The following is a 13,829-nucleotide window of genomic DNA, read 5'->3' on the forward strand; positions in this document are numbered from 1 at the left end:
TACTTTAATATTTTTATTGTGTGGTAACCATTTTATATAAGCAATAAGGTACTCGAGGCAAGTGCTGTATCGTGAATAAGTAACGGCTGAAGGGGTTACTCCGCTTTGCGTCGAGCCTAACAACACCCTTCAGCCGTTACTTATTCACGATACAGCACTTGCCTCAAGTACCTTGTTGTTTTTTTAAAACGGTTACCACACAATAAAAATATTAAAGTAAAAAAAAATGCATTAGTGCAACTTTCATGAAATAAAATCACTAAAAGCCTTCCTTGCGCTTGAAAAAAATAGTCCCTGACCGTGAACAGCAACAACGCTCCAGTGTGTAATATGCATGAAACCTCAAATAAACACAAAATAGGAACTGCAGTGTTGCGCAGTGATATATAGAGCCATTGGGTGAAGCGGTCATAGCCGTGTTTTATTATGAATAATCAGCATCAAGAATTGGAATTGGAACTATTTTTATTCTTAACATTACACCATCAAACTCAATCGGAATCAATTATTAAAGGGTTAATTCACCCAAAAATGAAAATTCTGGTTCGGAAAATTCGGAACACGAATTAAGATATTTTTGGTGAAATCTGAGAGCAGGATCACTCCTGCATACTAGTCCATAGGCTTCTTGAGGGATTGAAACTTGCCGGCCTCGAAAAGTTATTAAAGAAATCGTTAAAATAGTCCAAGTGACTTCAGTGGCTCAATCTTAACTTTATCAAGCGACAAGAACACTTTTTGTGCGCAAAAACAAACATAAATAACGACTTTATTTCAACTATTCATTTCCTTCTCTTTGGGCCTCTCAGTTAAACTAGTGTAATTGCGTAGAGCTACGTCTATAGCGCCGACGTCACTGTTACGTCACAGTGAAAACTAAACAAAGTGAAAACTGGAGGCGGCCAATACAAACCAACACAGATTAGGCTACATAACCTTACACATTAAGATAAAATCGGATTTTCTCCAGTCATTGTTTATAAAACAAGCTAACAATACTTGCTAACTAGCGTAAGTGAAGTGGCCAGAGGGATCGTTCTGCCTCCACCTAAGCTCCTCCCACAAAAAAACATCACCATGTTTACCAACTGAAAAGGGGTCTATAGGCTTTATGCACAACTTACTTCCGCATTCTCTGTAAAACAGGTCGCATCGCTTCCGGTCCAGGTCTTTTGTATGTGCTTCATGAAATTTTTTGCGGTTTTACTCAAGATAACTTAAAAGGAGCGAACAAAGATTAGCATAACCAATATCCCTCACATGTGCAGATTGATATTTAAACGTTTTATATTTTTTATTCTTCACAGTAACGTTTAGATATTTAAATGTAATAAAACGCCAATAACAAAGTGAACTAGGTAGGTTAGCTGATTACCTTAAATATCCAGAGATATCGTAGTCAGTTCTTACGGCTGTTAACACTTTCTCTGACAAGCGGATGCGATGAGACCCGTTTTCCGGTTTGGTCACGTGACGCACGGCATAAAGCCTGGTCGTGTGTGTGATGCACAACAACAGATCATACGCAGTTAAACTAGTAACCTGACTCGAGGCCCAGAGAGAAGGACACGAATAGTTGAAATTAAGTCGTTATTTTTGTTTGTTTTTGCGCACAAAAAGTGTTCTCGTCGCTTGATAAAGTTAAGATTGACCCACTGAAGTCACTTGGACTATTTTAACGATGTCTTTAATAACTTTTCGATGCTGGCAAGTTTCAATCCCTCAAGAAGCCTATGGACTAGTATGGAGGAGTGATCCAGCTCTCAGATTTCATCAAAAATATCTTAATTCGTGTTCCGAAGACGAACGAAGGTCTTACAGGGTTGGAACAACATGAGGGAGAGTAAATACTGACAGAATTTTCATTTTTGGGTGAACTATCCCTTTAAGTCTCTCGCTGTGTGGAGAGTCGCTGTCTATGTAGAGGGTTCTTAATCAGGAACACTCCACATGATTTGGAACACTCTACATACACTACGCTGTATATTCAGTGTTTCAAATCAGGCATTTATTATTTAGAACACTACGTGATTTGGAACACTCAACACTGTCTATGTAGAGCATTCCAATTCAGGCACTTAGAATGTAGAATGCTCAACATCATTTGGAACATTCTACGTATTACGTGTCAATGTAGAGCTTTCCAAATCAGTCATTAGATCGTTCCATGACGGTTAGGACGGTGCCTAAGAAGGAAGCGGTCTATGTAGGTAGTAGCTCAGTGGGTTTAGGAACAGAGATTTTATGTTTCTTCTCGAAAAACTCCATTTGAGCTAAACGTGACTAAAAAGCGGACGCGAGCCTCCTACTGATTTTGTTAACACATTGCCTGGGCAACTTTAGCTGCACATTTCAGACCCAGAGAATTTCAAAAGGTAAAAGAGGGGGCAGAGGAGAGGAGAGACTTCAATTTTAATCCTTGTACTGGACGCTTTGTGCTGAGAACTTAAGAAATCAGAACACGTCGTACTATGCGAGTTACGTCCACAGAACAAAATGTACCATCGCCAAACAACCAGTGTCAATTTCTATAAACAAATATTAATCCTTATTTAAACCACTTTCATTCTCCATTAGATATGAGGAACATTTGAAATAATAACTTGGACATGCAAAAATGATTGATTTTTGTGGGTATTCATGATTTTACACCTGAAGAAAGACCGTAGCTTTAAATAGATAGTTCATCCAAAAAAATTTTTTTCATCTTCTTCACCAGTTGGATTTCCATCTTCCAGGGAAATACATCAATAAAACACCCTAAATGTATTTTCCTGTTAATGGGATCTGCACGTTCGTGACTCTCCTATTCGAACTCGTTCATTTCGTTCGTTGAATGAACCAAATGACGCGAAAAAAGATTCGTTCATTTTGATAAACGAGTTCAAACAGGAGAGTCACGAACGCTCATCACAGAACAGAGCAAGGTGACCATTTGAGCTTATAAAACTTAAACTTTGTTATTTATTTATTAAATGAGCGATCGTTTCGCTTGATAAGACCCTTATTCATGGTCTGGAATCGTTTAACCCTTAGGGGTCTGAGCTGTTTTCTGGGTCCTGGAGGTGTTCTGACATGTGTGCTTTGTGACATTTTCATGGCTAAAGTATTATTACACTGTATTCAGCACAAACTCTGCTACAATAATATGTCAGCAGCATGTATGTAAAATGTTGTAGTTTTGAGATAATGACGTTTATGAAAAAACAAATGTCACTGAGTCACGAACGCGCATCACAGAACAGAGCAAGGCGACCATTTGAGCTTGTAAACTTTGTTATTTATTTATTAAATCGGGGGACCGTTTGGTTCCCATTGAACTCCGTTATATGGAGAAAATCCTGGAATGTTTTCATCAAAACCCTCAATTTCTTTTCAACTGAAGAAAGAATGACATGGACATCTTGGATGACATGGGGGTGAGTAAATTATCAGCAAAAGTTTTTTTTTAAAGTGAACTACTCCTTTAATTTAGTTGGACAATGGACGCTACAGTTATAGATTTCACTAATCACGCGACGAGAGATGACCGACAAGACGATGGTGTGCAACTGAACATCAATGGCAAACATCTTATCTTGTAAAACGTGCGGTCAGTACCACCGCTCCCTGTTCACAGAGTACAGTGATCACAAAAGAGAAAGTAAAAAGCGAATTCAACACGACAGCGGCTCCCTTTACACAGTGAAAGCGAAAAGTGTGCACACATTCAAAAGCGATTTCAATAAGCCGCACGCCCGCAAATTACACACAATATGAGGATGTTTTACAGATTAGAGTTGGCGAATGGATGACATGGGAAATTCAGGTGGTTTTAGGTTCATTTTAGTGTATAAATCACCATTCACTTTCATTGTGTGCGATGAGATGACTCAACGCCTGTGAAGAGACGACTCAACGCCGGCAATATGTTATGCCAACACAGTCTCATGAAGATGTGTCATTTCTCGTGGCATTTATACGCCCAAAGTGTTTTTTTTCGTATATATGGTACGCACTAAAAAACCCTGGGTTAGGTTTAGGGGGGAGGGGGGTGGGGAGTTCGTGCGTATTATACGCAAAAAAGTGCGTATCATATGTACGCGAAAATCGCGTGCCATATACACGCAAAAACTGTTTTTGCCGTATAAATGCCACGAGAAATGACATTCGTGCCATAGATACGAACTTTCATGAGATCGGGCTGGTTATGCCCTAAATTATCGCATGATTAACTAAATGTATTTTTCCATGTACATTTCTGAAATGCACTTCCTGTAAAGCTGCTTTGAAAACACATTTATTGTGAAAAGCGGTATACAAATACATTTGAATTGAATTGAAAAAGAGCAGCTTGAACCTTTTGCAAAACATCTACTTTTGTGTAGACGGAAAGTCATAAGGGTTTGAAATGAGGTAGGGACTTTGTCTTGAGGAAACCTAGAAGTAAGTGTTTACTTCAAAGGGCACCATGGTGTCTTTCTCAATGAGCCCTAAAGTCACACCCTGCTTGATCCTGCCTGAAATCCTTCACGATAAAGCTACGTCAACCACCAACCATTAAACTTTAAATCTGTCATGACCTTGGAAGCTGATAATAGTGTAAATGGCGCGATCTCCACCGATTGTTCGTTAACCATTAGCAATAGAGCTGCCCTCTTGAGACTTTACAACCAGTCTGAGAAGCTACCAGACCCACACAGAAGATGCTTGTGCACAATTCCCTCAATCCCTTGAAATGCAAAAACTCATGCATGAAGAGAGAAAAAAAAAAACTGGAGAAAAGTCCAACATTGCAGCACACAGGTCCTCCAACCAGCATCATTACTTCTAGCCTGTCCTTTCTGCAGCACACACACTCATTCAAACCAGATGAAGACGATCAGGATGGCATTGGCACTTCCACCACGCAGATACAATAAAACACGAGAGCTCGTATACCGCCGACACCATCCGACTCCTACAAGCGCCCGTCCATTTCTTCACATGCCCACAGCCCAAGCAGTTTAGGACAGATTTGGTGCGTATGTGTGTGTGTGGGAGGAGAGAGATTGGAGAAAGGCAGAAAGAGAGAGGTTAGGTAAGGAGATATGTGGAGGGTGGGGTTCAGTAGCTCACCATGCTCAACCCAAATCCCGCATTGGGATGGCAGGCGGGTGTAGATCTGTCCTCCCTCTCCGTCCACGGACACGAACAGCCCCTGCGAGCGTCTCAACGACGGCCAGCTCATCCACACACGCTACAGCGCAACGTCCCGACACACACCAGCGGCTATTTCCTCCAGGAGAGTCCACTGGAAGATCGAGGGTCGAGCAGAAGGCGCTTCACTGGAAAGGCATCCTGGGATTCGAACGAAGCGTAAAACCAAGTTGTTTCCCAGCGTGGCAGCTTGGCGTTCTCGCACTCGGGAGAATCCCTTCGACAGAACTGGAGAGAGCGGCGATCGAGGCGAGCGGAGAGAGAGAGAGAGAGAGAGGGAATGTGTGTCTACCGCTACAGTCCATGAATGGTGCAGTGCTGCTGTTGTCATGGTAACCACTGGGGAGGAGGCTGGTAAAGTGGTGAGGGGGAGTGAGAGAGAGAGAGAGGGACACTGTGGCGCTGGAATGAGTACGGAGAGACTGGAGGAACTGGAGGCTCTGGGTCTGATACTTCACGTTACCCTTGGAAATGCCGAGTAACTGTTTATTCAACTACAAGTCCATTCATCAAATGATCTATCCATGTTCAACTCACACACACTTTCACTTTATCTTTAACAATTGTTTTTTGGACCTATAAGAAGGAGGGGTGACAAACGCTATATTTAAACAGTGTTGTACTAATAAAGAGATACAACTTGTACGTTTTTTTTCTCCCCATATAATGAAAGTCAATGGGCTCCAATGTTGACTTTTACTGCATGGACAAAATTGAAAAATTGTTTAACAAAAAATCCTCTTTTATGTATTTTAAATCTAAAATGAACTAAATTTATACGTAAAGTGTGAGTGGAGAACACAAAAAAAACCAACATTTTAATTCACAAAAAAGTCGAGAGTGTATGTGTTATTGTATTAACATATTATAGGTTTTATTATTTAATAGTCTGCAATAGTCTTTATTTTATTGCCCATTTTCATTTCTTTGAAATTGAATATGCACATTTTTGGTGCTAATATGTACCATTAAGGTACCAATATGCAGTCTTTGGGTACAAAAGTGTACTTTTTAAAAAGGTACAGCCCCAGTGACAACTTTTGTACCTTCTTTTTCTGAGAGTGTAAGTGTAAAGTTTTAATATTTTGTATGTTTTTGCCCTTTTGATACATTTTTATAGTTATGTATAAAAATATGTATATGTATAGTTATGTATAGTTTGATACATATAATAACTATAGTTAATTTGTGACTGTTTATAGGTACTGATATTATCAAATGCTGTATGAGTGTGTGTATATGTGGATAAATGTATACATGTGATAATGTTTATATGAATGTTATATTTATATATGTTATATTTGTGTATTTTAATTGTGCATAAGTTTCAGTACTTTTATGGGCCCCAGGAAGACTAGCAACCACATTGTGGAAGCTAATGGGGATCCAAATAAATAAATAAATAAATAAATAAATAAATAACCCTGAACATTACAATAGTATAACCACAAATACTGTCTTCATGCATGTGAATATGATTTTACTGGAGAAAAAAAAAACACTGTTCCACGTTTTCTGTGCAGTTACGTATATGCAATTTTAAAGCTTTGTTGGCATGACAACATAAAAAAGTGATTTGTAGAAATTGTTTTAAACCACTTTACAGCTCAACAGGTTTTAACAGAAAAATTAATGTGATTTTATTAAAGTATAAGCTTCACATTTCTGCTTTTAAATACAAAATTTCCCACATTAACTTACATTATGATACGTGCCTCATAGTATTTTTTTTTTCTTTTTGATTAAAGGAGTGACTTAAAATTATTCAAAATGATTGGTCTGAAATGCCACTGGTAAAGCTTAACTTGTGTTAAAGCTTAAAGGGATAGTTCACTTTGAAATTCATTTTTGATATGTTTTAGCTTACCTCAAGGGCGTCTTTGTTTCTGCAGTATTTTCAATTTTGATATTTTTAGGTCAAACCATCCTTGTCTGTTAATCATATAATGGAGGTCTATGGTCACCACCTCAACGAGCATGCGCAGAGAAGTCCAAATTAAACATGATTTAATGACTCGTAAATGTAAGTACACATGGAGGGACTAAGACACGAAACGAGCGGTTTGTGTGAGAAAACGAACAGTATTTATATCGTTTTACCTCTTGTTACCACAGCCAAAAAGTGCCCGCGCCCTCAGATCCCTTGGACGTGGCTGTGGTTACATGAGGTAAAAACGATATAAACACTGTTCGTTTTCTCACACAAACCGCTCGTTTCGTGTCTTAGGCCATCAATGTGTACTTACATTTACGAGTCATTAAATCACGTTTAATTTGGACTTCTCTGTGCATGCTTGTTGAGGTGGTGACCATAGACCTCCATTATATAACTGACAGACAAGAACGGTTTGACCTAAAAATATCAAAATTGAAACTACTGCGGAAACAAAGACACCTACATCTTGCATGCCCAAAAATTACTTTCAAAGTGAGCTATCCCTTTAACAAAGAAAAAAAATGCTTTAAACTCAATTTTATACCACAGGGGTTCCTGTTCCATCTATGTTCCCCAGGACGATGTTGTTGTTGCTAGCGTCGGATGCTTTTAAATAAAGACATAAAATATTAAAGATCAAAAAGCCTAAACGCATCAGTGATTCAAACAAACAGTTCAGTCTGGCCAAAATGTGACTTGAATACTATACAGTAGTTTGCAATCAGGCCAGTATTTATCTAACTTTCCGACAGCCTTGATTTCACTCTCTGCGCTGAATTTGTTCTGGTAAAACGGACAGAGATGCATGGGTTTAATATCACTCGATGTCCCTCTGTCCTCTGAATGTCAAGCACCAGCCCTGCATGATAAACACTTCACTGTACATGCACTGTATGGAGAACAGAGAGTAGTCTGTGTATTTAAACAATTAAAAAGAAACACAAAGAAATAGTAGGCCTATTATTTACTCCAAAATCTAAGAACAAATCAATTGTGGTTGAGCAAAGCTGTATTGTAATTGATATTGTCATCTGATATAAATGCAAATGGCTCCGTTTACAATAATGGATTGCAAGGATGGGCATCCGCAGGGACCAAATGATGCAATACTATATTGATATCAGGGTCACGGTACAATAATATACACTCTTAAAAATAAAAGGTTCTTAATTAGCATTGAAGGTTCCATTAAAAACTTTGAACATCCAACATTCTTAATTAGCATCTATAGTTCCATGAAGTACCTTTAGTATCAATGGAACTTTTCTTTTCATTTATAGGGGGAAAGGGTTCTTTAGATTACTAAAATGTTCTTCACAATAAATTTTAACTTTGAGAACTGTTCACTAGTTCTTTGAGGAACCCAAAATGGTTCTTTATGGCATCACTGTGAAAACCTCATTTTGGAATCGTTCCGTTCCACTAAAGGTTCTAGAGTATATAGTGGAAAAGGTTCTTCACAGTATTTAAATATTCTTTGCACTTTTTTGAACTTTTTTCATGAAAAGTTTCGTTGGGGAACCCAAAAAAATTCTTCTATGGCATCGCTGTGTTTAAACCCCTTATTTTAAAGGGGTGATGAACTGAGAAATCAAATTTTCCTTGAGCTTTTGACATCTAAGAGGTCATCATATTATAAGAATATCCTGTAAGTTTCAGAACTAAAAACGTCCTTGTTAGTCCAATAAAAGCTTTTATTGACACCAGGCTCAGCAAACGACTCGGTTTTCAAAGTGACGTCAAAGAGGATAAAACACCACCCCCGCAGAAGAAGATCAACGCCTACTTCAACACGGCCGGTTTAGCCCCGCCCACTGGGTCGAACATGTATGGGCGAATCATGCCATTTTACAACATTGGGCGTTTTCAATACAATTTCCCCCAAGTGCATCGACGAGTGAGTTGAAACTCATTATAATATGCAAAACTGTTATCCACTCACAGCAGTGGGCGTTTACTTCCAAGTCTTCAGTGCGAGACGCCCATAAAAACCGAGCGTTTTTCAGCTAAGCTCAAAACTAGGGTAGAAAATAGCCTATTACTTATTCATTTTGATGTTTTTGAATGTAAAAAACAAGCGAACGTCATAAGTTCACCTCAGACAACAATATAATAAAATTTGAACATGACCCCTTGGGGCCAATCACAGTACACGTTTCTGCGGTTAAAGACCCGAACCCAGAGCACTTTCCCCGAATGTAAATGGTAAGAAGATTTGAGATTTAAAAGCAATGTGCAAATAAGTTAAAAACTCCAGCGTCCCCCGTTTCCCCCGTTATACCAGCTGTCACACGTCGATCTAAGCTACACTATGTAAGATTTTTGTAATAAAAAAATGCTAAAATCACTTCCACAGTGTGATAATTTTCACAAATTTCGTTTTCCAACGATTTTTTATTTCAGAGAAATTCCTATTTTAAATAATGGCTCGTCAACTCGGAAGTTAGCGTCGCATGGGTTCCCTCGATCGAAAAGCTATGCATTTTGCCCATAGACTTTTGGAAAATCGCTAAAAATAAGATCTGTGTGCAACAAAGAGTTGTGACCCTTACACGTTTTGTCTATCAAGATAATCTTTACAAGTTAATCCAAAATGTATACATTTTGAAGCCTATATAAAGTTTTAAAAAACACAAGCAGGTTATAACTGGTGTGTTTTATGTCATTGATAAAAACGTGAACATATTTAGAGGCTTTGTTCACCACAGACGATTTAGCAAAAACCCATTCAAAAATCCCATAGACTTTAGAGCGAGGGAACCGGGAGTGCTAAAATGCTAACTCACTTCAGCGTTTTGGCCTACAAAGTGACGTGATAACTTCGGCTCTCTATTGTAAGAGGTAAGCGACCCCTAGTGGTGAAAAAAATTACATATTGTAGCTTTAACTGGTGGGAAAAGTCGTGAGTGCACCAGTCAAATACGTCCATCTAGAATGTTTACATAAAAAAAAAAACAAGAAAAGTGGAAAGGAAAAGCACGTTCTGGGTAAACTCGCCCAATTAGCCGGTCTACGGGCTTAAAAACAACGCTGCAACTTCCTTCTAAGTGGAAACTACATCATCAATGCCTGCGCCTTTCTAGTTTTATGAACTCTTCCTCATTTCACAGTCATCTTTTTATCATTTGGACCCCTCACTCCATTCCTCTTCACCTAAGCAGAATTCCACGCCGTAAATGTCACGTTTCCATTTAGCTGAACAAATGACTGGCTGAGGGAGGATCTGGGAGCTGGGGGATGGGGAAGCGATTTGAAGAAGCAAAAAGAGATGAAGTGAGAAAATACAAGCGTTAAAGTTATCCGTTCCTGAGCTGTGACCATGTTTACTCTTGGTATTAAGGAAAACCACTAAAAGCAAAACAATTGCTTGGGTCAGTTTTGAGATTTGGGGTTATTTTGCTTCTTCTTTCAGACTAGTGGAGAGAAAATCCCAAATACTTGTTAGATTACACTTTATTTGTGTCTGTAGCACTGTTTACTTAAAAAAAACGTAAGCATCCATGCTGCCTTAAAATTTTAAGTTTAGCCAACTCAAATATCCAACTTGTCACTTGCATACACCATATTTATTAAAAAAATAAATAATTTATATATTAATTTAATATTCATTTGAAAGGTTTTTTCCCCCTATTTATATTCTAAAGGGCAGGGGTTTGTTAATATATCATTGGCCTGATATATGACTGTTGACCGTATTCTCAGATTTATGGAGTGATAAAACAAAATATACAAAAATTTTCACTCTATTATGTCAACAAAAATAATTTTTAACTTGTCTTTATCCAATGTTCGGATTTCTGTCCTGGAAATGAATGCAGATTACTGCATATTTAATTACATATAATCACTTATTTAAAAAACAAAAACATTTAAGAAAACAATTGTCAAAATGTATTGTGATTAATCAACATGGTGATATCTACCAGTTATATATATTATTTTACCCTATTTACCTGTAGTGTCTTGCCTTAAGATTTGTGGGTATTCGTAATGCAACGCCTATTCGCTGTCCATCAACTTCTTGGTCGAAATGAGTTTTAACAATATGCAGTGATACAGATCTTGTACCTGTCCACTTAATATATCGATATTGCACTAAAATAACCGAGAATTACGCTAGAAACATCACTTTATTTTTTGTAATAGGTCAGGTTTGTTCTTGGTCACAGGAGACTCAAGTTAATACGAGGTGTAAACTGCAACGTGTCTCGCCCGACCACTTGTGATCAAACCACCTGAGATGGATCCCAAGTCTTTTTGCTCCAGTCCATCTTCATGGATGCAGAGAGGAACTGCTTTTACTCAAGAAGAGTTAGTGAGAATTGAAAAAGGGCTAATCATTGCACTGTAATTGTGGTATGGATTGAGGAGGGAAAGTGGAAGCAGATCGACAGCCGAGGAGGAGGTCTAATTTCATCAAGCCAATTAATGGGCATTGAGGGAAAATGTGATTCCATAGAGATCTATGGGGATAGCAGTAAAGCTATTGATTATGGTAGTTAATCTGAGTTTGGAAAATGAGGGTGATGTGAGGCTTGAAGTTCAGAGTGAATCCTGTGATTCAATCAGGGAAATCAACAACACCAATCCCTAATGACAATAATCAAATGCAACTGACCATTTGATCATGCATAGTTAGGAAAATAAATGTGTATTTTAATATTAAGAGATGTGAATGTGAGTTCAACACCTATACTGCATGTGATGTAATAAAATGACTCTTCAGTGAATCAAAAACATACAGTGCGATTGTACCCGTTTTTACCCGTTTTAATCTGTCTGAAACACTGCCCTGTATTATAGTTTACAGCATCAGCAGTGAGAGAATTTGTCTACCCATTGAATCAGAATCAAATTGAAACTGAAATGAATTGAATCAGGATGTTGTTAATAAAGAATCAATTGGGAAAATGTGCGTCTAAACGGTTCAAGGTCCAAAAGACACTGTTCAAAGGGCTTTAAATGATTCCAGACGACCAATAAGGGTCTTATCAAGCGAAACGATCGCTCATTTAAAAATTAAATAACAAAGTTTAAGTTTTATAAGCTCAAATGCTCGCCTTGCTCTGTTCTGTGATGTGCGTTCGTGACTCTCCTGTTCGAACTCGTTCGTCAAAATGAACGAATCTTTTTAATTCAACGAACGAATTGACTCGGAAAAAGATTCGTTCATTTTGATGAATGCGTTCAAACAGGAGAGTCACACAGAACAGAGCAAGGCGAGCATTTGAGCTTATAAAACTTAAACTTTGTTATTTATTTATTAAATGAGCAATCGTTTCGCTTGATAATAATAATAATAATAATAATAACTTTAATTTATATAGCGCCTTTCAAAGTACCCAAGGACGCTTAACAAAGGACATGAAATGGGAGGGGGGAGTTAAGGAGGAGGCACGGGGCCGAGGCAGCTAGAGCCCAAAGGCCTCAGTGAAGAGGTGTGTTTTGAGTTGATTTTTGAATGTTGAGAGTGATGAGGCAGAGCGGATCTCGTGGGGAAGTTTGTTCCAGAGTGACGGAGCACCAACGCAGAAAGCTCTATCACCAAATGTCTTAAGCCTGGACTTAGGGACAGCAAGCAGGTTCTTGTCAGAAGAACGCAGGGACCGTGATGGAGTGTAGGAATGGAGAAGATCAATAATGTACTGGGGTGCAAGTCCATGTAGGGACTTGTATGTCAGGAGGAGGATTTTATATTTGATGCGGTACTTTACTGGCAGCCAATGTAGCTTCGTAAGGATAGGAGTAATGTGAAGACCAAGTTTTGTGCGTGTGAGCATCCTAGCCGCAGAATTCTGCACATACTGAAGTCTATCAGTGGCTTTGCTGGGTAGACCGAGCAGGATACCATTACAGTAGTCAAGTCTAGAGGTGATGAATGAGTGGATGAGGGCCTCAGCTACAGAATTGGTGAGGCACTGTCGGAGTCTGGAGATGTTCTTGAGATGGTAGAAAGCAATTTTAGTGACGTTTTTGATGTGTTGTTGGAAGGAGAGAGTGGAGTCCATGATGACGCCCAGGTTGCGTACTTGAGGAGATGCAGAGATTGAACAGCCATCCACATCCAATGTGAAGTCATCAACTTTTTTAAGAAGTGACAGCGGGGCGAACACCATGAGTTCTGTTTTGTCTTTGTTCAGTTTGAGGAGGTTATTGTCCAGCCAGTGCTTTATGTCCTTCAGGCAGTTAGTAAGTGGCACTGGTGGAAGCGAAGTAGAAGGCTTAGTGCTGATGTAGAGCTGAGTGTCGTCAGCATAGCAGTGGAAGTGTAATCCATGCTTTCGGACGATCATCCCAAGTGGCAGCATGTAAATATTAAATAGCAGTGGGCCTAGGACCGATCCCTGTGGCACGCCATGCAGGACCGGCGCCAGATTAGAGCAGATCCCCTTGAGGGCGACGTATTGTTGCCTGTCAGTGAGATACGATTTAAACCAGGAATACACTGTACCAGTAAGGCCCTTATTGGTAAGACCCTTATTGGTCGTCTGGAATCATTTAAAGCCCTTTGAACAGTTTGCAGTTTGCACTGAAAGTGTCTTTTGGACCTTGAACCGTTTGGACCCCATTGAAGTCCATTATATGGAGAAAAATCCTGAAATGTTTTTATCAAAAACCTTAATTTCTTTTCGACTGAAGAAAGAAAGATATGGACATCTTGGATTACATGGGGGTGAATAAATTATCAGCAAAAGTTTTTTCAAAAGTAAGATAG

At 38.8% G+C, this 13,829-nt stretch overlaps 1 protein-coding gene across 6 annotated transcripts in view; it reads right to left on the reverse strand.

The window, feature by feature from the left end:
- tanc2b (tetratricopeptide repeat, ankyrin repeat and coiled-coil containing 2b) overlaps positions 1-13,829 on the reverse strand; it is a 218,256-nt gene that overhangs the window by 99,002 nt on the left and 105,425 nt on the right. For 2 of the 6 annotated variants that reach the window (XM_039657679.2, XM_039657678.2), the window contains exon 1: positions 5,098-5,480. The exons of the other annotated variants lie outside the window; for them this stretch is intronic. In XM_039657679.2, coding sequence (XP_039513613.2) covers positions 5,098-5,209 — 112 coding nt within the window. In that variant the 5' untranslated portion in view covers positions 5,210-5,480. Of the gene's footprint in view, positions 1-5,097; positions 5,481-13,829 lie in introns of those variants that run through there. 6 annotated transcript variants of the gene reach the window in all.

This window comes from Pimephales promelas, chromosome 17 (assembly GCF_988280905.1).
Source record: "Pimephales promelas chromosome 17, fPimPro1.hap1.1, whole genome shotgun sequence".
Taxonomy (NCBI): domain Eukaryota; kingdom Metazoa; phylum Chordata; class Actinopteri; order Cypriniformes; family Leuciscidae; genus Pimephales; species Pimephales promelas.